This window comes from Doryrhamphus excisus, linkage group LG9, assembly GCF_037039965.1.
Source record: "Doryrhamphus excisus strain RoL-2023G ecotype Guam linkage group LG9, RoL_Dexc_Guam_v1.1, whole genome shotgun sequence".
NCBI classification, from domain to species: domain Eukaryota; kingdom Metazoa; phylum Chordata; class Actinopteri; order Syngnathiformes; family Syngnathidae; genus Doryrhamphus; species Doryrhamphus excisus.
Window position 1 is genome coordinate 13,608,793 of NC_136365.1, and position 26,377 is coordinate 13,635,169.

The following is a 26,377-nucleotide window of genomic DNA, read 5'->3' on the forward strand; positions in this document are numbered from 1 at the left end:
AATAAACGTAGAAAAAACATGATGAATACAACGTTTATATATAACGTAACTACTATTGATACGATCCATATTTGGGCCGGTCCGCTACCCGCCGTCCTGTCAAGGCTGTTGTTATCCAATCTGCCCGCTTGGGGACGACAACGCAACATCCTTTCAACTGCATGTCGTGTCTGTGCGTTTTGTCGCCAAGCTAACATTACCAAAAACAATGAAAGCGATCATCCAGAGAGTTACCAGGGCGTCTGTGACAGGTGAACAGTTATTTGAAGTGACCGAATGTTATCCTGTGCTCAAGTGGTTTGCTTGCATCAACTTGCTGGGGCTTTGCTGTAAGCTAACACAGCTACGTTAGCATTAGCTCTAGTGGAAAGTCGCTACTAATAGTAACCAGGCGTGCAAATTGTTACTGCAGTAGTACAACAATGAGCCCACTTGTTTATGCCACATTTTTTCTGTAGTGGGAGGCGAGCAGATCAGTTCAATAGGACGAGGTGTTTGTGTACTGCTGGGAATATCAGTGGAGGATACTCACACAGATGCTGAGTACATGTGAGTACAAACTGGGTTGTAATTCTTGTTTTGTTGAATAGATTTTTAGAGTGGGAGAATGGCAATACCTGCATCTCTTTTGCATTAAGTAAGCATTTTCTTGGATATTTGTCGATTTATTTATGACCACCACTCAGTAAAGAGGATAGTGTGTTGCGTTTGCATCTGTCCATATGGCAGGTGACAACCAATTTTACTACAGGTTGTCTAAACCATTAAATCACAGTCACAGCCGATTAACCTACAAAACTTGCAACAAATTACATCTGACTCATGCACTTGCTGATTAGGCCTATTGCCACATCCCATTGTTTAATTATCAATAATGAATTGAATTAATTTAATTATTAATTAATTATTGTACATATTAATTGTATTGATATTTGTAATTTTATATAATATTGTTCTTATTTTCAGCACTGCCCTTTCCCGTCAAAGTGCTTTTGCTTTTTGTTCAGGCTGCATTTGTAAATAAGAATTTGTTCTTAAATTGCTTTCCTGGGTAAATAAAGGTATCATCAGCTTCTGGTATAGAAATTAGAAACCCACTGGGGACGTGGCAATGAAACACAAGCAACTATCTACAAGCAATCAGTATTGCAATAATTGCATCTTTTCGCCTGCAGAGTACGTAAGATCCTGAACCTACGGCTGTTTGAGGATGAGAACGGGCGGGCGTGGAGCAAAAGTGTCATGGAGCAGAACTTTGAGGTGCTGTGTGTGAGTCAGTTCACGCTGCAGTGCATGCTCAAAGGCAACAAGCCGGACTTTCACTCAGCCATGCCAGCAGCGTTGGCCCAACCATTCTACGCCAGCATCCTGGACAATATGAGGAGTGGCTACAAGCCTGAGCTTATTAAAGGTGGGATAACGAATCACGCTTTCCTGGTGGGACATCACATCATAACCTTATACGTAGTAGTAATCTATGATATTCCATTCAATTATGGGACTGACTGAACGTCATTTAGAAGAGTGCAGACCTCCCTCAGGACTGAATGGGTACCATTATGATTCTGGCTGGTGGACCATTTTGGCCCGGTGTTTCCAATGCATTCATTATTTATGTGGCCCGCCACAAATACATTTGAATCGCAAAAGATAACTATGGCACATGATTTAAAATTCGTAGATTCCTGTATTATCGTCATCCTTGTTAGGTTATATCTTCACCAAGTTAAGATGTTGAGGATTTGTTCAGATAGCTATACACATTTGATTGCTTAGAACATCTGTAGTGTACAAAGTAGCAATGTTACAAGAGGTGCCGGGGCATCAAAGCGTGTGTCGAGTAATCGAGTGGGCACTTCCGCGAAGTGTGTGCCGAGGCTTGATTCATTGGGGGGAGGGGCCGGAATTGATGATGTCCGAAGCCGGCTGTAGTGTTTGTCAATGGTTTGGAGGGTTTGGTTAGTACGGTTGCGTTAGTTTGGAGTTCAGTGATTGTATGTTTGGCAAACATACAATCTCTAGTGTTGATTTGGCTTACTGATCAAGTCAAAATGTTTCCACACAGGAGAAATTTTCCTCTTTCTAGCTGGCTCCACATCTTCTCTTTCTGAACTAACGTAACCGTATAGAAAGTGTTTGTCGATGGTTTGGAGGGTTTGGTAAGTACGGTTACGTTAGTTCCATATCTTCTCTCTCTGAACTCCAAACTAACGTAACCGTATAGTAACTAAACCATCAACAAACACTATCCACATGCTCAACTGACTGACTCTCACCACAAAACCCCACATTTAATTTTAATGTTGTTTTAAGCCTGAGGGGTTTATATTGCTGAGAGACAAACATCGCGGTGAATTCTGAACCTTTTCTCGAATCCGTCACGTGGTACAGCCGGGCAGCGAGGCTTCGGACATCATCAATTCCGCCCCCTTCCCCCAATGAATCAAGCCTCGTATACACGAGCCTCAGTACACGCTTTGCGGAAGTGCCCACTTGATTACTCGACACACGCTTTGAAGCCCCGACACATCTTGTAACATCACTAATGTTTGCATTTCAAAACCTGTATTTTCACTGTCATTGTTATTGAGAGGTGAAGTGCTTATTGTGTTTCAAGGAGGTGGGGTACAATAATAACACCTCATCCATGTTCAGGCATTAACGTGCCTTTCACGAACATAAAGATGAAACTGGACCTTCACCCATCCATGGTAAGGTTAATAGTACTATGTTATAATATTAATATATTACAGAAGACCCTTATGAACAAAATCAAGAGGAGGAATCATACCTTGCCCAGATGTGGGATACCGGGGCCTCACCCTGGAGACAGGCCCGGGGAAGGGGCTCACAGGCGAGCGCCTGGTGGTCGGGCCTTCACCCGTGGGGCCCAGCCGGGCCCAGCCCAAAGAAGCCACACGGGATCTCCCCCGACCTGGTCTTCGGCGGTCAAATCTGGTCCTTGGGACATGGAATGTCACTTCTCTGGTGGGGAAAGAACCTGAACTTGTGCGAGAGGTTGAGACATTCCGACTAGATATAGTTGGACTCACCTCGACCCACAGTTTGGGTTCTGGAACCAAACTCCTCAAGAGGGGCTGGACCTTGTTCTAAGTTGCTGCAGGGGAGAGGGGGCGAGCTGGTGTGGGCTTATTAATAGCCCCCCGGCTTGGTGCCTCTGTGATGAAGTCAGCCCCGGTGAACGAGAGGGTCATTTCCCTACGCCTTCGGGCTGGGGAAAGTGTCCTGACTGTCATTTGTGCGCACGCGCAAAACGGCAGTTCGGAGTACCTGGCCTTCTTGGAGTCCATCAGGGGGGTGCTGGAGAGCACCCCAGCTGGTGACTCCGTCGTTCTACTGGGAGACTTCAACGCCCATGTGGGCAATGACAGTGTGACCTGGAGGGGCGTGATTGGGAGGAACGGCCTCCCTGATCTGAACCCGTGCGGTGTGATGTTACTGGACTTCTGTGCGAACCACAGTTTGTCCATAACTAACACCATGTTTGAACATAGCGATAAGTGCACTTGGCACCAGGACACCCTAGGCCGCAGGTCGTATCATCAGACCTGCGTCCGCATGTTCTGGACACACGGGTGAAGCGAAAGGCTGAGCTGTCAACTGATCACCACCTGGTGATGAGTTGGATTAGATGGCGGGGGAGGATGCTGGACAGACCTGGAAGACCCAAATGAGTAGTTAGGGTGTGCTGGGAACGTCTGGCAGAGTCTCCCATTCGTCGAGTCTTCAACTCTCCCCTCCGGGAGAGCTTCACCTGCATCCCGGGGGAGGACCGAATGGGCCATATTTGAGGTTCTAAAGCCTCATTGTATACATATGACAGACGTCTGGAGTTTAACACTGCTTCAACCTCAGTCAGAATAGTTGTCAATTCTTCAAAGTTTAACGAAGCCTTCCCCAGAACCATCTTCAAACATGTTTTGACAGATCGCACAAGTCTCTCCCAAAAGCCACCCCACCAAGCTGCTCGCTCTACAATGAACTTCTTGGTGATACCTTTGTCAGTAAAGAACTCTGTGAGTTTTGACCCTTTAATAGTTTGCCACAGTTCCTTTAGGTCTTTGTCTGCTCTTTGAAAGGTTCTAGCATGATCAGAATATATAGTCGTTCATAGCCCTCGTCTAGCAATAAATCGCTTCAAGGCTAAGCGGAAGCTTTCAGTTGTCAGATCAGACACCAACTCCAAATGTACGGCCCTAGTTACTGCACAGATAAAAAGAGCAATGTATGCCTTGGAAGCCTGTCCCTTCGTTTTAACATACAAGGGTCCAGCAAAAGGGTCCAGCAAAATCTCAAATGGAGGGGACTCAGTCACTCGATCTTGAGGTAATGGAGCAGTAACCTGCTGTGCTGCTTTTACCTTGAGTCTTCTGCAAATGTGACAACCTGAAAGAATGCGTTTTACAAGCTGTTTCCCTCTCAGACAGCCTCTCCTTCTTGGCCTTGCCCTTGAAGATATGCAACAGCACAATAAGCCTTTTCACTTGCATCGCAGTAGACATGTAATTTTACAGTGCGTGAGCCTGGCTGAATCTCAATGTGGTACCACCTGGGAATGGCCACCATGTGGAGAAGTGGTAACTCTACACACCACTGTTCCCATTTTCAGTTAAATCAGTGGGCAAGGGTTCATCCCAACTGAGTCCTCTCTCCCACATCTCTTGGAACAGGCACTTTACCCTGGTAGTAAAGGGAGTGAGAAACCGGATGGGGTCAAATATTCTGGCTGATGTCTTTAGTACACCTCTCTTTGTGTTCTCCTTGTTCTTCAACATGTTCATTAGTCCCTTTGGATCAAATACAAATTTGTCCTTCTCTGGTCTCCAAACAAGTGCTAGCACCTTGAGCACATTTCCACTGGACTCCATTTTTCCAAGGAACTCTACTCCCTTCTATTTCCACGCTGCTCTCATGCCTGCCTGAGAGAAAATATCCTTTGCTGTTGTCGTCACATGTACAGCTTCCTGTATATCTAGAGAACTTGAAATTAAGTCATCTACATACAAAGATTCTCTGAGTGCCTGTACTGTCTTTGAGTATTCTGTCTCATATTGTTTCAGATGTTTTCTTATAGTGGCAGCAAACAGGAATGGACTGGGAGCCACACCAAAGACTACTCTGTTCATTCTCATAACACGTACCTCATCTTTAGAGTTCTTGGTTGGAGGTCCGTGTAGCCACAGAAACCTAACAGCGTCCTTGTCCATTTTTGAAAGAGAGATCTGGAGAAAAGCCTTGGTTATGTCAGCAGTGAAGGCTATCTCATGCAGTCTGAACTGAATAAGCACATCCAGCAGGTTTGGGTTCAGGTTAGGCCCAGTGTACAAACAGTCATTGAGGGATTCGCAACCCTTGTCGTGTGATGACGCATCAAATACTACTCTACTCTAAGTTTTGTTGTGGCCTTGTCTTCTCGTACAACAGCGTGATGTGGCATATAATATTTTACCGTCTGTGTTCCTGCCACTGTTGTGTCCTTGGTTACATCCTCACAAATGCCTTGCTGCAAGTAGTCATGTATAACATTGTTGTACCTAGTATACAAGGTCACATTGGTCTTCAGTTTTTTCACAAGGCTCTCAAAACGTCTCTTTCCTATCCTAAAGTTGTCTGGAAGTTGGTTTTTATTTGTTCGCCATGGAAGCTCAACTTGGTAGTGACCATTTTCAAATGTGGTTGTTTGTTCAAAGTTGTATAGGACCTCTGAATCCTCTGGGCTCTCTGTTTGACTGTTTATTATACCCAATGACTCCACTTCCCAGAATGCATGAAGCTGCTTGGACAGTCAAACTAATGTGCATGCAAGTGGTACCTGTAACACTGGACACAGCTTCTGGTCCCTGTAAAGTCCACCCGAAAATAGACTCAACTGCCACTAGTGCATTTGTCACCCTTTGGACTTTGCCGGTAACTGCCTGCCAGTAGTAGTCTGCACCTATTAACACTTGCAGCTCTTTGTCGTTGGCCCCTTCTAGTGGAAAATCTGCAAGCTGCAGCCCTCTTTTCTTAATTTCTGCTTGAAGGGGCTCGCTTGGGACCTTAATCACAGCTGCACACACCTGAGGGGTTTCTACTGCTTCTATCTCAAGTCTTTGTTCCGTGTTCCAAATGTTGTGAAGCTCCACTCCAGAATATTGCGTTTCTCTGTTACAGGAGTGGTGGAACCAAAAACGTGGAGGTTCAGTGTCTCTTGTCTCACAACTGGCAGGCCGAGAGCGCTGACTGTACTTCTGTGAATAAAGCTACACTGACTGCCTCCATCTAATAGACAGCTCTTCTTTGGGCCTACAGTCCATGCCTTAACTGTCTGAACAGTACTGTGTTCTGAATATTAGTCTTAACCTTTACAGGACTGGTTACGGAAGACATGACAGCATCTGTAGTCTCACAACTAGTAGTGTCAGCTTCTGGCTTAGCTTCAAACTGTTCACAAACTGACTGGTGGTGCCTGCAGTTACATTGGCTACATGAGACCTTAGCTCTACAGTACTTTGCAATGTGTTTTGGACCTAAACAGACATAACACCTGCCCAGCCTTTTAAGTTTCTCTTTACGTGCACTTACTGTATGGTCTGTACAGTTCTCTGGTTTATGGTTAGTGCTGTTACAATACACACAGGTCTGAGGCGTGCTGTTGGCTGTGTGCAAAGCAGTCGCTAAAGGGACATTCCACTTTTGAGATTTGCTCTCCCCTACGCAAGACATTTTTCCCATCGGCCTGTTAATTTGAGAAATATCCTTTGAAGTATGGCCGAGTCTGTTAAGCTGGAGCGCCCGTTCTCTGCTCTGCACCTCCTGCTGTAGAAACTGGATCAGCTCTGGCACCTTCCATTCATTGTTCGAGTCCGGTCGCGGGGTGAAGGCTAATGCTATGTCTTCTGGGATAAGCTGCATAAGCACTGGACACAGCAGACAGCCATAACTGTCACTGTGTACTCCTAGTGACTCCAAGCTGTGTATCTGGATCTCACAGTCATCATACAATTGTCTCAGCGCAGCCACATCAGTTGATCTCTTAACAGTAGTCAGGTTCAATAGTTTTGACATGTGAGCACTAATTACAATGTCTTTCCTCCCAAAGCGGGTCTGGAGTAACTCTATTGCAAAATCGTAATTTTCATCTGTTGTTGTGTCCTGCAATAGTTCTAGCAGCTGCTCCAGTCAGATAAGATAGGTAAGTGAACTTGTCAGTATTGCATAAGGCATTATTCTCATGAATAGCTGTTTCATACTGACTCCAGAATTTCTGCCATTGGCTTATTTCACCATCACACTGAGCTATGATTAGCTTGGGAAGTTTAACTGCTTGTCCAGACTGTGACACATTTGAGCCAGAGCTTCTATCACTGGTTCGCCATCTTGCAAGGCTGCCTTGTTGCCTCGAGTGATATTTCAACAATGCTGGTGGCACGAACCTTCCACTTGAGAACGTGGTCCATGTACTCCATCGTACTCTCAAGTTCGGCATCCAGACTGTCTGTTGGTGTCTCCTCTTCAATGCCTTTGTCCAAGTCAGTTAAACTGTCCTCACTTGATGATAAAACGGTCAGGAACTCACGTATTTTGCTGGAATCAGGTCCTTCTTTGCTCATCTCCTCTTCTAGACGAGTTAACAGCCTTGTCGTAGCGACACATACAGTTGCTCGCTTCCTTTTCATCCGTTCTAGTCCGTCTGTCATCTTGGCAGTTCAATAGCCGTTAGCTGTTCACTTCGTTCCAAAAGTTCCAAGAAGAAGTCCTTAGTTCCTGGGTTTCGGCACCAAAATGTAGCGGAGTGAAAGCTTCTCAATGATAACAGCGACAGATGTCCTTTTTTTGGAACTAAAAGTTCCCTTTTATTGACGTCACACTGTACCAACAACGTAAGGCATTGATATTATTTCTCTCTGTTTAACTGACAAAATGGCTGACAGAACATCCTGTTTAGTGCCCTTCAAAATAAGGTACATCCGGTTCACCAAATAAAATACATTTTGTGTACTCTTTCAGTTTCTATTCAAATAACATTCCTCACAACAATACAAAAAATGTTTTGACATTAGATGTCAAATAAGTTCCAACACAGCCTCCCAGGGAAAGTCTATTTCAGGGTGCTGGAGAGAAGGGTACGACCGTTGGTCGAATCTTTGTTACAAGAGGTCCAATGCGGTTTTCGTCCTGGTCGTGGAACACTGGACCAGCTCTACACCCTCACGAGGGTGCATGGGAGTTTGCCCAACCAGTCTACATGTGCTTTGTGGACCGTGTCCCTCATGGTGTCTTTTGGGGGGTGCTCCGGGAGTCTGTGATTGGTGGCACGCTACTACGTGCTATCCGGTCCTTGTACAAACGGGGAAGGAGTCTGGTTCGCATTGCCAGTAGTAAGTCAAGCTTGTTTCCAGTGAACGTTGGCCTCCGCCAAGGCTGCCATTTGTCACCGATTCTGTTCACAATTTTCATGGACAGAATTTCTAGGCGCAGCCAAGGTGTTGAGGGAGTCCGGTTCGGGGGGCCTTCGAATCTCATCTCTGCTATTTGCAGATGATGTGGTTCTTATGGCCTCTTCGGGCTGTGACCTTCAGCGTTTACTGGGACGGTTTGCATCTGAGTGTGAAGCGTCTGAGATGAGACTCAGTACCTCCAAATCAGAGGCCATGGTTCTCAGTCGGAAAACCCTCCGGGTTGGGAATGAGGTCCTGGCTCAGGTGGAGGAGTTTACGTATCTCGTTCACGAGTGACGGAAGGTGGGAGCATGAGGTCGACAGACGGATCGGCGCAGCCTCGGCAGTAATGCGGTCGCTGTATCGGACCGTCGTGGTGAAAAGAGAGCTGAGCCGGAAGGCAAAGCTCTTGTAGCCCCTCCACCACCTGGAGGGGTTGTATGCCTTGAAAATCCTGTGGTACATAATAAGGAAGACAATCGACGATGACTTGACGTATATTCACCCTCAGGATTTATTCTTCCTTTGTTGTTTTGTCACCTACTCTATACCACCATTGCTGCTAACACCCCCTAGTGGACGTTGCGGTATTACACCCAAACGTCAACAATGGAGATGTGGTATAAAAAAATAGTCGGTGTCTTTTTTTCTTTTACAACTGAATTTCATATGTATGACATGAACTATTACTACTCTTAAATGCTCTAACCATATTTATGCATTTTAAACAGTTTTTTAAAACCATGTTACCTTATCTTTTATGTACCTTGCACTCTCCCCTGCTTTCATAAATGTCTCCTGACATTTATCAATATATCTGAGTGTACCCATAACAAGGGTTTGGGATATAGGGAACAAGAATGGCACTTATGGTTGGGTGCCCTGGCAGCACAGAGTTCACTCCCGCAGTCCACTAGTGGTAGGAAAGCTGTCCTAGTGCTTCATAAGTGAGCATTTCTCTGGGCTTGGTTGTCCTCTGTGATCTCCTAAGGATACTCTCTGGCTGCTCATCCTCCTGTGGCACTTGTAGATCAAGTGGTCTCTCCTGCAGCTGTTCCTCTTCCAACTGGTGTCCATCCACTGGTTCCTCATTGTCCTGAATGCCATCCTACCTGTGAATATAATATTGTGGGACTTGTGACACCGGTGGATGAAACTCCCTGTCAGTAACACGTCTTATCAGCCACCGGCTTCCATTGAGTATGTTGACCTCACACAAACTGGTAACACGAGTGTATGTGAAGCCTTCCTCCTCTGAGTCAGCGATCTCTTCACGCTGCTCTGGTTCTTTGGACTTTATTAGTTCTTTACTCTGCTTTTTCTTACAACTTTGGGCGAGTGTGTTCTCTTCAAGGGGAAGCTCGTTAACTGGCAGGGACAAGTTTCTGTGGATTACGCGAAATGTTTTGGAGCCTTTCTCAGCTTGCACCTTGTAGACTGGTCTGCCATCAATTTGGTCCACCACACGATGTACCGCCTGTTCCCAGTATGCTCGCAACTTGCCAGGTCCACCTCTCTCTGACATCTTCCTCACTAACACCCTGTCACCTGGCTGGAGAACTATACCCCTAACAGTTTTGTCATACTGTCTTTTGCCTTGAGTAGATGATTTCTCACTGTTCCTTTTAGCAATGTCATATGCAGCTCACATTCTGTCTGTGGACTTGTGTCTTGTGCAGTTATAGGCGTGCACTACGTGATTGAGAGAGTCTTTCCATTGCTTTTTTTATCTTCCTCTAAGGTGCGCAACATCTGCAGTAGTGTACGATTGAGTCTTTCCACCGGATTACACTGCGGATGGTATGGCATTGTCCGGGAGTGCTCAATACCAGCCAACTGCTCAAGCCTGCTGAATAACCTGTTCTCAAATTCCTTACCCTGATCATGATGAATCCTATCAGGGTAACCCAAGCGTGGGATAAAGTTGTGGAAAATCTTCTCTGCTGCCGTTTTCCCCCAATTTATTCCGGGTTGGGTAAGCTTGAGCAAATCTTGTAAAATGATCTACCAGCACAAGTATGTACTCATAGCCTTGCCTTTGCTCTAAGTGGAGATGTGGAGAAGTTCAAAAGGGCAGCTCGTTGAATATGGCCGACTGGAGCTCTCTGGGGCAGACTGGGCCGTTTCTGTTTGATACAGGAGCATTTCTTATTCACGTAATCTTCAATCTTGTGTTGCATATTTGGCCAATAAAATCTTTCTCTGGCGAGATGGGTTACTTTTTCTGCCCCAATATGTGCCAGGTCATTGTGCAGCGCCTTCAGGATAAAAGATTTCAACTTCTCTGGGATGACAAGTTGTTTGTGTCTATCAGTTCTGCTGTATAGAATCCCATCGTCTACCTCTAACTTTGTCCATTCGTACAATAATCTTTTTGTCTCTCTTGTCATGTTTCATTTGTCTTTGTCATTCGGGGTCCAGTTTCTCATTCTCAATGAAACCATTTCCTGAATGGCGCCATTCATATGTATGCTTGCTTAAAGCTGTGCACATTCTGCAGTGACACATCATCCTTACAGATCTCATCCAATTGTAATGCTGCAGCCCAAGGCACATCGTCCTCCTGAACAGCTTTGCTACCTTGCCAAACAGCCGATACAACCTCAGCTGGGATGCTGTCCGTGTGGTCCCTCATACAGTCATGTAGTCTCAAGGGATAACGTGATAACGTATCTGCGTCTGTATTGAGTCTACCTGGTCTGTACTTGATGTCAAACTGAAAATCAGCTAATTCTCCCACCCATCTATGACCAACCACATTCAGCCTGGCAGTGCTAAGAATGTATGTGAGTGGGTTGTTGTCTGTGTAGACAGTAAATGTGGGTGCATAGTACAAGTAATCTCTAAACTTTTCACCCAACCCTTCATTGGATGCATCAGTGTGGAGAATGAATGGTAAGTCAAAGTTGGGGATTTGTCAGAATGTCTCTCAGTGTAGCTACCGTTTTTTTGTGTTCATCAGTCCATGTGATAGGTGTTGTTGACGGTAACTGTCCTTTGTCTGCCTTCTTTTGTCTACCTTTGACTGTCTTGTTTTGACTAGTAATTCTGTCAGTGTCTGGTTTTTGTAACAGTTCAAATAACGGTTTGGCCATGCGGGAAAAATCTTTGATAAAGGAGCGATAGTATCCTAGGAAGCCTAACAGTGACTTGACATCTCCCAACAGTCTGAGGCTTTTTCCCTTAAGTGCCAAGACCGCATCCAAGTCCTGTGGGTCCATTTTTACTCCTTCTCCAGACACCAAGCGTCCAAGGTAATGAACCTCACGCTTGAGCAGTTCACACTTGGTAGGTCTCAGCTTGATCCCATGCTCCCTAATACGGTTTAGAACAAGTCTTGGGTGGTTTACATGGTCCTCAAATGTCTTGGAATAGCACAGCACAGCACATCATCAAAATAAGGAGCGCAGCACTCATCTCGAACACCCTCGAGTACCTCCTCAATACACCTCTGAAACGCCGCTGGTGCATTTGTGAGCCCAAAAGGTATTCTTATCCATTCATACAGCCCCCATGGCGTGCTGAAGGCTGTGAGATGCCTGGATTCTTCACCAACAAATCCTTGGTGGTATGCGCTTCCTTGATCTAGAATGGAGAACCATGAGTTGCCACCCAAACTGTCAAGTAAGTCCTGTATGCGTGGTCGCGGGTGGTGATCTGCAACAGTCTTTTTGTTGAGTCCTCGGAAGTTCACATACAATTGCAAACTCTGGTCCTTCTTCCTGACGCATACCACTGGAGAGGAATAGGATGAAACTGATTTGCGGATCCACCCACGGTTCAAAAGATTTTGCACGTAGGCTTTGACTTATTTGTAGAGAGGTTTAGGAATCGATCGGTAGCACTTCTGGACTGGGTTGTTGTCAACTACGTTGATTTTTAATTGCAAGGTTGGTATACAACCTATGTCTCCTTCCCCTTTGGCAAATACATCAGATTCCTCAAAAAGCATCTTACGCACTAACGTCTGCTGTTCAGGGTCTAGATGTTCCAAGTTAACAGGGGGATGCCACTTTTCAGAGACCTTTGACTCTCCTTCCCTGTTAGTCTGGTCAGTCTGTGCCATACACATTAATGTGTCTCGGTTGCTGAAAATGGTTGAAGTTGACAGGCCGACACTCCATCATTTCTTCAATGTGACCTAAGATGTTGCGGGTGGGTAGAAAAATGGCATGTTTACTTCGATTACAGACTGGGACTTTCACTGCTTTTGATGAGCCTTTGGGTGTGTTAACTAAAGCTGGAAACAACTGCAATCCCTCTGGCAAACCTGGTTTCAAATAAGACGGTGTCCCCTTGTGGTCTGGACTTGACACGACACCTAATCTCACAAACCTGGCCACTATGAATAGTAAGACTTTTTTCCCACTCTGACCAGGTCATTCACAATGCTCTCTTTGAATGGATTTTCTCGTATGACACACACAATCGTCTCAGCCGTGTGATTCTGTAGCTTTTAATGCTTCAGCCAGTAAATCACTCAAATTGACACTGCGTGGCTTTTCAAGACTCTCTAAAATTATCTCTTCTATAACATTGAATCCTAAAAGCAGTCCACTAACACAGTTCTGGCTAATGAGGACGGGTACCTTGAGCCCCACTGTCCGACAGAATGTCAGTTTCGAGGCCATTCAGGTAGCAAGTAAGCATACATCTTTTTCCGATCAGTTGTGCTACTCGGTTACTTTGTCTTTTTCTTTGCTTTGCAGGTGATTGATGTGCAGATGTAGTCACCTCTGTATGGTGGTGACTGGTGGTGGTGGTCATATGTATGCCTTAGTGTGGGATACTGGCTTCGGTGTGGTCACTGGTGGTCCCTCCCCAGTGACCACTTCCCGTTTCCCGTTGGATTCCTTTTGAGTAGACAACCAACAGCTCGGTGTCCCTCCTTGCCACACCTAAAGCAGTGGTTTGCAGCTATCAAGTCCTTGTGTTGCGCTGTATTCACTGCCATTGTTGACAGTGGATCTGGTGTTTTTGCTGCTGGTATGAGTGCCTTTTCTAGGGTCTTTGCCAAAGCTGACACATTGGCAGTCAGTTCATGTATGGCTGTACGCTGTGCTTGGACTTCAGCTTGGGTCTGGAGAACAGTGACTTGGACGTCAACCACCGGCTGGGCTATTTGCTCTCTTCCCTCTTGGTATGTGGCATTAACAGTTGCTACTTTAGTCTTATGTGTAGTCTGACCTATTCGTGTCTGTCTCTTAACTTCTTCATGGACTGATTTGGTGATCACCTCAAGAACATAGTCATCAGTCACCACAATGTCACTCATGAGCACTTAGTAGTACTGAGCTCCTGAAATAATTCAGAACTACTTTTGTCTTTTAAGTGTGTTCAGAGAAACAGTTTCAGTTCAGTTACAGTTAAGTCATGCTTTGTTAAAAGCATGTCTTTAAATGTGCCTGGTCTGATGATTCTCAATACAGCACGAATTATTTCATTTTCAGTAAACTTATCGGCTAACCCTTCATCAATCTGTTTGAATAGGGCACCATAGCTAACATCAGCATCTGAGTCAGATATTTGCCCATTGTGAATTTTGAACTCCCTTCCCGGTGCTACATCTGATAGTTTGACAATATCAGAAGCCTGGCTACTTAGGGATGGCTGTTTATTCACCCTAACATGCACAAGTGGTGATCCTGTTGCTGGTACAGCCTCCGCCTGTAACTCCTTATCCTCCACACTGGCTGTTGTCAGTTGCTGAAGCTCCATAATTAGGTCTTTGAAGAGTAGGAGGACATACCTTGGTTCTCTAGAGTGGGCAACTGGTCACTATTCACAAAGTCCACAATGAAGTCATAGAGTTCTACCTCGGTTGCGTTGTCGCCTGGCACATCCTCCCTCCCCTCACCTTCAATGGAAGCAGTCAACTTGTGGAGCCGTCAGTGTTTGAAGAGCTGATCAATTGGTGCAGTTGCTTCTGAATGCTTTGCTGCAACTTGCGTGCTGATATCTTGGATCACAATGGTGGCGTGTCTGTCCACGTATTGATGACAGGTTAAATGGATTGATGATTTGCTGCGCTCTAGGACACAGAAATCATCCCGGACGAGCCCCCAAAATGTAGCCCCTCCACCACCTGGAGGGGTTGTATGCCTTGAAAATCCTGTGGTACAGAATAAGGAAGACAATCCACGATGACTTGACGTATATTCACCCTCAAGATTTATTCTTCCTCTGTCGTTTTGTTACCTATTCTATACCACCGTCGCTGTTAGCACCCCCTAGTGGCCTTTGTGGTATTACACCCAAATGCCAACAATGGAGATTTGGTTATTTTAGAAACAAACATATAAAAAAAATAGTAGGGTGTCTTTTTTTCTTTTACAACTGAATTTTATATGTATGACATGAACTCTTACTATTCTTAAATGCTCTAAACTTTTATGTACTTTACACTCTCAATTTACTGGTCGATCTATGTTCCCACCCTCACCGATCTCATTCTTTCGGTCATGACCCAAAGCTCATGACCGAAAGAATGAGATCGCGGATACAGGCGGCTGAAATGAGTTTCCTCTGTAGGGTAGTTGGACTCACTCTAAGAGACAGGGTGAGGAGTTCAGCCATCCAGGAGAGGCTCAGAGTAGAGCCACTTCTCCTTCACATCGAGAGGAGTCAGTTGAGGTGGCTCGGGCATCTCGTCCGGATGCCTCCATGACGCCTCCCTGGTGAGGTGTTCTGGGCATGCAGAGCCGGGAAAAGGCCCCGGGGCAGACCTAGGACACGCTGGAGGGATTATGTCTCACAGCTGACCTGGGAACACCTTGGTGTCCTCCCGGTAGAGCTGGAGGAGGTGGCCGGGGACCGGGAAGTCTGGGCTTCCCTACGGAGACTGCTGCCCCCGCGACCCGGACCCGGATAAGCGGAGGGAAATGGATGGATGTATATTACAGTATTATTAACACAACTTATGTTCATTGTGCAAATGAAAGATCACACGTTTTCATCAGCTACAGGAAAATGAGAGGATGTGGAGAGGACTAAAGCATAGTGGAGATGTTGTATCAAAAAAGAGGAATCGCCTCAAACCAAAAATTGTATAGAAAAAAATATTGTTGAATAAAAATCAATTAAATCTCCCATATTCTGTCCAAGTTACACAAGCATACATCTTCCTAGTTACAAAACACTTTCCCTGAGCCCATGCCAGCCCATGCCATATCCATGATACATGGCATTTACGGACAAGAAAACATTCCGTATTTTATATATACTGTATATTTTATCTTACACTTTGTAGATTAATCATTTGGTTCTACAATTTTTTGTAGTGCATAATCATTTCCAAGAGCCAAAACAGATCAGCATTCAATGCATCACACATGAAGATACAGCCGCCTGTAATTGTATCCAAGGCCAGCAGGTGGTTTCGTGTGCACATGAAGCTTCAAGAAATGAATCCATTCTCGAACCAGTTGTTTGAAATGGTTCGAGAGTGTGTTCGTAAAGACAGTTTATAATCATTAGGTGCTTAGAACTGTGACGGTGACACCGAATTGGGTCTGCTCACCAGGGAGGAAGTAGGGGGAGCACCTTGGCTCACCCAGGTAGGATGGGGGACTTCTAATGAGCACTAGGAAATATAATGACTCAGCATTATTTCAGCCTGGTCCCCCGTTAGTATGCAGGCAGTGTCATTAATCTCAGTGGCCCAGTGGAAGAACATTTAGGCTATCCTCAAACTATAAATCCACCGTTTTTCTTACCTGTCCCAAATGTTTCTGGGCTCCACAGGAACTTATCAAACTTCTGAATCTTTGTCTACTCATGCTTTAAAGATGCTAAAACCGATTAAATGTAGGTCAATTCATGCTAAGCCTGTCTATGGTGTGCATTCACGGCCAATCACTATTTATTTGCCTGCAGCATATTATAAAAATGTACACTTTGGATTCCCCTGGTTGGGAAAAAGTATTGGATTATAAACCTATTTTTATTTAGGCTTGCCTAAGTATTTGTTTTGTGGTTTCAGATGGAAAGTTTGGGGCTTTCATGCAAGTCCACATCGACAATGATGGCCCGGTTACGATTGAAATCACGTCACCGCCTGCCTCTATAGACCCCAGACAGGTACTGTCAACAATTTATGCATTTATTTTTCTTGGAACACCGGCCAAGAAGATACCTGCCGGTATAACAAGCCTGTCAGTGGTCAGGGTCGCCACACTTATTTTGGACCACTTAGTGGCGATATATACCCTTTATTTTATGCAACATCTTCACCGTCATTGTCAGTTAGGCACAATTGTGCTGTATCATATTGCTAATAAGTCCAAAGCTTCCATTTATATGAATATTATTAAATGTTGTTTAATTATCATAACAATATTATTATTATTAAATAGTATCTTATATTGTTTACTACAATTAAAACAAATAATTATTAAATATCATATATTATTATTACTATTTACATTAAATTAAATGATTGAGTAATCAAATTAAATTATTTAATATTACTGAAAGAATTTAAAAAAATATCTCGGTCATTAGTTGAAAAGTAATGACAATCGGGACATCTTCATCACCGGATGGACAGGACAGGATGTGAAAGCAGAATGTGGTCCTCGGGAAACAGGACCTGTGGTCACTCCTCTGTCTGATTGGCCTGTCAAAAGTACACATTTTTATGGGTGACTCAGTTAGCCTTATTTTTTGCCGTTCGTGGGTAGTCACACCCTACTGGTGAATTGGAGGCATCTACTGTATTCAGTAACTCTGCTGGTGACAAATGGATTGATTAGGAATGTTCATATTTCCAGAGATAAATCCCTGTTTGTAATTTTGCATCATAAACTTGAGAAGGGTTCATGTGTGAATGAAATCTTCCCAGTGATACTCAACCCCCTGTGGTGTCCTACAGGCCAAAAGAAAGGAAGTTAAGCAGTCCTTAGAATTTAAATGCTGTCCAACCAAAGCCGAGGCTGAGCATGAGAGATAAAGGGCCAGTTTGGCAGAGAATGAGCAACATGGCTCCTTCCTTTTCATGAATCGGGGTCAAGCGGCCATCCGACAATGCTGCTAAATAAAATACTAATTGTTTTTGGGTGTTCTTTTTAGGACAAGTCAGGATTTGCACATGTGCGGTGTTTGTATTCTATCTTATCTATCACTAGCATTATGACAAATTTGAGTGCGTCTCTCTCCACGTTTTGAACAGACATTATATCATCAACTTTGCAGCATGTCAGCGCATTCAAATGGAAGTAACATTAAAAAAATATATATCTTGACTGACTCTGTCAATAATGTCATGTCTTATGCAATACTTTGGATTTCTTAAACATGACACTTAGTTAAAAATACAGCTCAGGTAAATTTTTAGTATGAGTTTTTACAAGCCTTTTTCACTTTCACCCACTCTGTCTTTACTGGTCTTTTCTTTGATGAACAGTGAAGAAAGCAGCCAGAAAAGTGAAAGTTCCAGCTTTTAATGAGTGATGTGTGTGCAAAGCGGCACAGTCAGCTGTGCACACTCTCCCAACAATGCACTCTGTCACTACAATGCACTCCATTGATGTGATCATATGTCCATCAGGAATAGCTCTGCAGGAGGAAATAGAAGCTGTCCTGTACTCTGCAACCGAGTTATTTACAGTGCATCCGGAAAGTATTCACAGCGCTTCACTTTTTCTACATTTTGTCATGTTACAGCCTCATTCCAAACTGTATTAAATTAATCTCTTACCTCAAAATTCTACACAAAATACTCCATTATGACAATGTGAAAAAGGTTTTTTTTTTACTTTTTTTGAATTTATTAAAAATAGAAAACAAAAAAATCACATTTACATAAGTATTCACAGCCTTTGCCATGAAGCTCAAAATTGAGCTCAGGTGCATCTTTTTTCCACTGATCATCCTTGAGATCTTTCTACAGCTTAATTGGAGTCCACCTGCAGTAAATTCAGTTGATTGGACCTGATTGGCCACTCCTTAGTAAAAGGAACATGGCAGCCCGTTTGGAATTTGCCAAAAAGCACCTGAATGACTCTCAGACCATGAGAAACAAAATTCTCTGGTCTGATGGCTTTCGTCTGGCCACTCTACCATACAGGCCTGATTGGTGGATTGCTGCAGAGATGATTGTCCTTCTGGAAGGCTCTCCTCTCTCCACAGAGGAACGCTGGAGCTCTGACAGAGTGACCATCGGGGCCTTGGTCACCTCCCCGACTAAGGCCCTTCTTCCCCGATCGCTCAGTTTAGAAGGCCGGCCAGCTCTAGGAAGAGTCCTGGTGGTTCCAAACGTCTTCCATTTACGAATAATGGAGGCCACTGTGCTCATTGGGACCTTCAAAGCAGCAGAAATTTTTCTGTATCCTTCCCCAGATTTGTGCCTCAAGACAATCCTGTCTCGCAGGTCTGCAGACAGTTCTTTTGACTTCATGCTTGGTGTTTGTGCTCTGACATGCACAGTCAACTGTGGGACCTTATATAGACAGTTATTATATTTCCAAATCATGTCCAATCAACTGAATTTACTGCAGGTGGACTCCAATTAAGCTGTAGAAAGATCTCAAGGATGATCAGTGGAAAAAAGATGCACCTGAGCTCAATTTTGAGCTTCATGGCAAAGGCTGTGAATACTTATGTAAATGTGATTTTTTTGTTTTCTATTTTTAATAAATTCAAAAAAAGTAAAAAAAAAAACTTTTTCACATTGTCATAATGGAGTATTTTGTGTAGAATTTTGAGGTAAGAGATTAATTTAATACAATTTGGAATGAGGCTGTAACATGACAAAATGTAGAAAAAGTGAAGCGCTGTGAATACTTTCCGGATGCACTGTAACTCCATAATCGTATCCTAAAAATAATCCTCTTGGTAGTGGTTACTGCTGATTTACAATAAAAACATATTATGGTGCTATTATATTTATCAATATAGCATTCAACTTTAAGATTGAAAATCCATAAGTAAATGAACCACTCTTCCCCCGTACTGGGGTCAGGTGGCTTTGTAGACATGTATCAATAACTAAGATGAGTCTTGTCTGTTGGATGCTGTCTGTGGGAAAAGATTTACAGTCAAAGAATTAGACGGGGCAGCAATGAGTCTGATTTCAAGTATCATGTGCTTTGATTTGTTATGTGATGTACTACAATTAACGACTGAAGACGTCTTGAGTGATTCTTTAAGCATCTTGACAGTATTTATGTTATTTACTGTTGTTGGGTAGTACTCTTTGGAAAACTGTCACATTAAGTGAAAACCTAGCATCAGACCGCTTTCATTTTAAAAGTTGCTCAAAAACCTTATACATATATTTATGTAATAAATATAAATATTTAGGTACAAATCTTTGTGTTTTTAGTAGTTATTTGTATCAACATCTTAGCTTTTTATAGTTACATTATGCCTTTTTGCTCTATTTTTTAGTTTTATTTTTGTTTATTCCACTGTAGTTTATTTTATTTCTGCAATGAGCCACATTCCACAGATGGTCTCTGCACCAGACTTTGAACACGCATGCACATGTCACCAGGAAGGCCTGGTGGAGCTGGAATCACACTTACATGCACAGGGGATACCTTTTTTGATTACTTGTATTTAATTATAAATGCATAAATAAGTGCATCATGGAAGAGACACTTCCTACTTTCGCTTTTAATGTACACCCATACTCGCTAAATGTAGCGCCCATCGCTACATTTAGCGAGTCGCTCAATTCTCAACAGTACCTCTTCTTTGTATAAGCTGTGTTATGAAGTGGATTTGGTCACCACAGTACCATTATTAATGAAGCAAGACAACCACTTAACCCCTCATCTTCCAATACATTGGCACTGAGACCCGACCGCTACTAACTTGGAGCATTACTAACTTTCACTGGTGCTTGTAAAGTTGCCACTCATCCAACTGCATCCAAACCTGCTGTCCAAGCAGGAGAAGCAGCAGCAGAGGAAAGAGAAGACACACTCTAAGGGCCACTCAGAGACGGGTAGGGAGAAGGGCACCTTGCGTTCTCGACATCACACCAAAGCCAGCAGCGGTGCAGAGGGTGACGTGTCTTCAGAGAGAGAGACCTAGTTCTCTTGGCTGGACAAGGTAAGCAGACACCGTTAATAATGGGAGAAGACTTGAAATAAATGCATTGTGAAATACAAAAGGTGAGTTGTGGCTATCAGCATTTTGTTTATGTTCTGGTAAAACGGGCATATTGGCATTGTTTGGCTTGAAATAAGCCAATGGAAATTAATGTTTATTAATTTCATTCAATTAAAATTAATGTTACAGAAATTAGTAGCTCTTGGCCATTTTTCGTTTTTCAAAAGTAGCTTTCAAGAAAAAAAAACCTTTGGTGACCCCTAATGTAGCCAGTACTACATTTAAACATTTACGTACACTTCATCCATATGATTGGTATCGGGCGATTTCACTCATGTATGATCAGGATTGGTATCGTTATCATAAAACCCTGATCGGAACATCCTTAGCTTTGAGCATGTGAAAAGCTTTTGAGATGAACAAATATCGAACGACATTCGAAAGGCATTCTAACTGCACTCTGGCTGCATTCTAAATAATTCTACATTATTTGAACAGCATTCTGAACATGCAGAGATGCTGATACCAAAAGAGCCCGCTGAAATGTCACTCCCCATTGACACGTCGCCAATTCACATCTCATCATGCCGCCAAGGAAAAAAGGAGCCAACCAACGGCTGCCAGCAATCACGTCAATCCACAAAGGAAAAAGAAGTTAGCGCCACCATAGGCCAACATTGTTATTGTCCATTCATTTAAATATATAAAAGAAACAATACCTCGTCATGTCAAGTCAAATCAAGCCCTCACTTATCAGCTTCCAATTGTATACACTCGAAGACTTTTTCCTGCATGGCATTAATTTTACATGTAGTTGTTGGTTAATTTTGCCCGTGTTTGTTGTAAATGTAGCACAGGAATATCAAGCCCTTTTCCTAAGTCCATGTTTGGGTTTAGTCGATGAGCGTTGAGGGAGAAGAGGTCTTTGCAGTTTGAGAGACCGGGAGGCACTGAGTCATATCTATCTATGTGTATCTCTGCTGCTGCTGTTGCTGCTGCTGGCAGCAGTGGCGCAGCTCTCTCCCCGTGTGAACTCTGTGGCAGGCACGCACATAAGAACACACCGTCACACTGCCACGAACCACACAAACTTCAAAGAGGAAAACACAAGGACGACATTGCTAAAAGATGCATGTTCTGTTTTTGGTACAAGCTGCTTTCTACTGTATGGATGTCCCTATGGGGCATTCACTTGCCTGGTCCAGTTAAACAAACTGGTTCTTTTGATCTGCTAGTAATCGATACGCTCATGAAAATGTCAGACAAAACACAGAAGCAATATTTCTCATAGGAAATGAAAATCCAGTCAATCCGTTCCAGACACACAAAAGGTACTACAAGACTACAGTAATCAACAGTAAACCTCACCACTTTGGGCTTCGACCGTATTAAATCGACCAAAGTATTGATGTTTTGTGTTTGAAGATAATATTAGGATAAACATATGCACATTTTAGGGCCTAAATTAAGCAGTTTCAACATTTTAAAGCATAAAATAATGAAGTAAAATACAAATAAAAGTCATTCAGAAGATGCATTCAGATGTGATGATATTCTACACTGGTCCAGAGGAGTCAGTAATGTTACCATGATGCAGTGCTTCTCAATTATTTTTTTACCACCTATGGCAGCTTGTCACGCTCCCCCGATCGGCCTGACATTATTCATATGCTTAACTGTGCATTATTTAGTCTGCTGACAAAAATGCAAGCGTGAACGTGAACCCAACTGCACGAAAGAACCTGAACGCAAACAACACAAACCTGTAAACATTGGTCTTACCCTTGACTTTTAGAGCAGAGGGCCTGTCGGCTCCCTATTTGCTCCAAGACATGGAGGGTGCAGTTATGTAATGGAATGAAGAAGGAGTCGGCATCTCTCATTGTGTGCTTGGAGGCTGGTGCACACACAGCACTTGTGGAAATGTTTGCCCTGTGGAAGGAAGAGAGGGACATTTTGGGCGGTTAGAGTTGGAGTTGCTGTGTATTCATGACATCATGAACATGAGAATTTTTTTACAGTTGTTTGAATGAAATTATTTTCTTCAATAGGCAGTCTTTAATCTTTGGATATAACATCCAAATTCTCACATAGTGAGAATTGTTACATTCACATTGGATTTGGTGGGGAAAAAAAACAATAACTTGTATTTTGTATTCCTGCTTCATTATGGGTGCCCTCTCTCTATCGTTGATAAAGCACAAAGACGTTCACACTGGCCTGACCTTCTGATGGCAAAGGCAAAAAGACTTTCTGTCAGGATTCCGGAAGACTGCGATTTTACATTTACCTTTCCTATACAATCCAGAGGGTTAAGTGTCAACATAGTCAAGTGGTAGACCCCCAAAAAGTAACTTAAAGTCTTAACCAGTTTCCCCATATAAAGGGTCGGACTGATGATGGCATCTCTCTGACTGAAGACACCAGTCTGTGCGGTGAAAGCTGGGTATTTCAATAGGACAACACAAAAGTTTTCATTCAAGTTTTATTTTCTCTCATGCAGATCACCGCAAGTTCAGTTTTCTCAGAAAGGACTTCTCATTGAGTGCGACACCCAGTCCTGGTCTGTCTTGTTTGGAAATCAGTAAGGTTGTTTCCCCATTTCTCAGATCATTCTCCTGCTGGTGTGTTTGGACCTTTGACTTTTTCCTCCCTGAAGTGATGAACGTAAATGACATGGTGCAAAGCAATGTGCAGAGATAATCTGAACCCTCATATCGTGGTTATGTTTTTTTGGCTTTACACGTACAGTATGTATCACGTGGGCTTCATTGTGTTTTTTATGTGCTGTTTCTCAGCCCTCCGGCTTCCTTCTCATACAACTTTGTATATTTTCATATGCTGAATAAGTGACACAATTGTCCTCCAGGAGAATAAGCACTAATGATATTTTGCAGGGTAGTTGAGCAGAGTAATGAACTAGTCATCTGTAACACACTGAACTTCTTGAAGACTTCGCTGTAAACAGCATGTCAACATTTGTCCGCAGAGTGGCACTCCTCTTTTTTCATTGCCAGTGCAAGCGTACAAGTTTGTAATTTTGTGCATGCACTAAGATCGGCTCGTATTGATATTCTGGAAAATACAGAAAAAATGGACATGTACAGAATGACTTTGATTTAGGAGCCCACGCACTGTAGTGCCTGTAATATCGCCAGTGTCACAAAAACAAGATGTAAAGTCGTACTCCAGTTTTTCTTAGTAATCTCTTCCAAAAGGTCCCAGGAAAACTGGGACTACAAAACTAAAATTTGGGACTAAAACTACAAAAACCGGAGGAATTTTTTTTGCAAGAAATAATGTACAGTCAAACCTGTGTTGTTGTTTTTTTTGGACGCCTCAGCTTTTGTTTGATTTGGGATTTATACAAATGGCACTTAACATACTCCATTTGCCGTATACTGCATTGGTTTGTGAAATGGAGTGCCCAAACAAAGCGGTCTACATATTGATGACCCTGCAGCCTACACATCTGACGAACGCTATGCTGAATTCTAGTCACGACGTACCGGAAAGTCCATCCAATAACTTCCATCCATTCGTCATTTACGTACATGTATTTCACATTGTTTTAGGCATGTAAAACTATAATTGTTCTCAATAAAAATGAATATAATGTTCATATTTTGAGTGTCTGGACCTGATTCATTGGCTATACATTATTAGATTTGTACCCTCATCAAACCTTTTAGAACTAAGAATTAATAATGAAAATCAAGGTACAGTAATCCCTCATTTATCACTGTTAATTGGTTTCAGACCCAAGTGTGATAAGTGAATTTCTGCTGAGTTGGAGTCCTTTATAAATGTAATGTCTAGACCTGAAATAAGAGCCTGCTGTGGTGTAGTGGTTAGCGTTATGGACTTTGGTGCGAAGGCCCCGGGTTCGAATCTCCACTAGTAAGCATAATTGATCAGGAAGGGCATCTGGAATTTAATGGGCTCATCAGTATGCGGATCTTTTCCGCTGTGGCGACTCCGTAATCAGGAAAAAGCCGAAAGAAACAAATTACCTGACATAATATAGACTCATACATGTTAGCATTGTCAGAGTTCCTTGTTGTTGTTGTTTTACTTCCATTTTCTGTACAGTACATCCTGCAGTGGCTATTGTCTCATCAGTGTAACATTACTGACACCTTGTGACCAGTACAATCTTCTGAATGCTTTATATTTGTATTTTACTTAATATAGCCATTTTTATGCTTGCTTAAATTAGCATATTTCAGACTAATGTGAAGACATACAACCGGCACTAATATATTTTTGATAAAACATGATAGAGTGAAGTGGCAAAATCGAGGCGCAGTGTGGCGAATGTTTCTCTAAAATGTGGGCACTCGCAACTTTCTTTAGCCCCATGATGGCTTATTTTGTAAAAAAAAAAAAAAAAAAAAAAAGGATGCATGGGGCGTATTGATTGGAATGATACATGAACAAGCGGACTACTGTCATTATGTGCAATGTTTGGCTGTATGATAACTGTATGAAAATGGGGGCCACATTTTTGTTGAAAATAGAATCATATGGAACGTGGGGCGTACTAAAACTGAAGTACTACTGTATTCATAATGTTAATGATTGTACATTTTCCTGTTGTTTTGTAAAGATGTCATAGAGAAAATCTGTAGCCTTGTTTGTGTTTTATGAGATGCACATTGTCCTCATTGTCCTTTCAGCATTGGCGTCTGGATCATCCGCATTGTCCCCATTTTGCCTTTTTTGCTGTTTCTGCGGTCAGCTAGCTATTCTTGCATGGCCAACGATAGCATACGTACCCCTCCCCCATGTCCACGCGCAAACGGTGCTCAGCTGACTTTTTCCTTGTTGTGGTGGAGCAGCAGGAGCACGAGGAAAAGAGCCACTCTCACCAGGACGTGAGGACTCTCGAAAGGAGAAGACATGACCCAAATATGTCCGCTAATTTGGTAGACATTTTTCCAGCTTCCAATTTGAATGGCACATTTTCCTCTGCAGTGACTACAAGGCCGTGCAGAAAATGAAATAAAGGAGCATGCAGGGCATTGAGATGAAAAGACAGTGTAAGACGCTCATTTGAAACTTCCTGAGGGTCAAGTGGTAGACCCAAAGAAATGTCACCAGCCCTGAGCTGCAGCATCCGATTGGCTGTCCAAGACATGGGACGATCCTCCGCCTGATTGAAGGTTGTTACTGGTTCTGAGTGCAGTGCACTAACCATCAGACGACAGCTCAGAGTGAAGGCTTTAAGAAGAAAAAATCTCTTCAAAGGCCTCGTCTCCTTCAATGCCACAAAGTTGGCAGCTGGCTATGTGGAGATGCAGGGGCCATCTCTCATGACTGCAGGCCCTCAACTGTGTGGTAATGACCGTCTTTCTGCAGTTCACCGTGCCCGCCTGACAAAGGACTATTAACTCTTGGTCAGTTGATAAATAGCCAATATCAGTTTAAAGGTTGTTTGCAGTAAATTGCTTTCTCAATTCCTTTGTCTCCCATTTCTTCTTTTCGCACTTTGAAGCTCTACTTAGAACCTACTTAAGATCAAAATGTATATCATTGTATTTTTTTTCACCCTGTCTTATCATTTTGATCAACAACACAGAAAAAACAGATATTTTTCCAAGTAAACAAAAAGGAATGGATCAATCTCATCACTCTGGTATCGATCTGATAACAATGCTACCCTGGTTTGTATATTTAGATCGACTAGGTGTAGTTTTCCTAGTATGTAGCCACTCACTAGTACTCCTAACATTTTATGTATTGTTTACCAACAGTATGATATGTAAATTAATGAGTGGTGCCCACTGGCGTTTCGAGATGCGCACGCACCCGTGCTTCCTGATTGCCATTCCCTGAAGAGCGAATTTCGGCTCATTTAAGGTATTCGATTCTTTTAA

The 26,377-nt window shown here is 43.2% G+C and overlaps 1 protein-coding gene across 2 annotated transcripts; it reads left to right on the top strand.

Annotated features, from left to right (window-relative positions):
- Positions 1–106: 106 nt before the first annotated feature.
- On the top strand, positions 107–25,960 carry dtd1 (D-aminoacyl-tRNA deacylase 1). 2 transcript variants are annotated; one of them, XM_078793426.1, is made up of 6 exons: positions 107–251; positions 459–549; positions 1,176–1,411; positions 16,423–16,519; positions 20,324–20,498; positions 23,002–25,960. In XM_078793426.1, the coding sequence occupies exons 1-5, from the start codon at positions 209–211 to the stop codon at positions 20,478–20,480; spliced, it is 624 nt and encodes a 207-aa protein (XP_078649552.1). In that variant the 5' UTR covers positions 107–208; the 3' UTR covers positions 20,481–20,498; positions 23,002–25,960. The 2 variants fall into 2 exon arrangements, with proteins under 2 accessions (XP_078649552.1, XP_078649553.1); XM_078793427.1 differs by having other exon boundaries at positions 16,423–16,520; positions 20,337–20,498; positions 23,002–25,959.
- The last annotated feature ends 417 nt before the right edge of the window (positions 25,961–26,377 follow it).

Bases quoted from the DNA above. Each gene is read 5' to 3' on its own strand.
- dtd1 (XM_078793426.1), top strand. From the start codon at position 209: ATGAAAGCGATCATCCAGAGAGTTACCAGGGCGTCTGTGACAG. The intron at 252-458 runs GTGAACAGTTAT...TTTTTTCTGTAG, and splicing joins TACCAGGGCGTCTGTGACAG to TGGGAGGCGAGCAGATCAGT. The intron at 1,412-16,422 runs GTGGGATAACGA...TTGTGGTTTCAG, and splicing joins CAAGCCTGAGCTTATTAAAG to ATGGAAAGTTTGGGGCTTTC.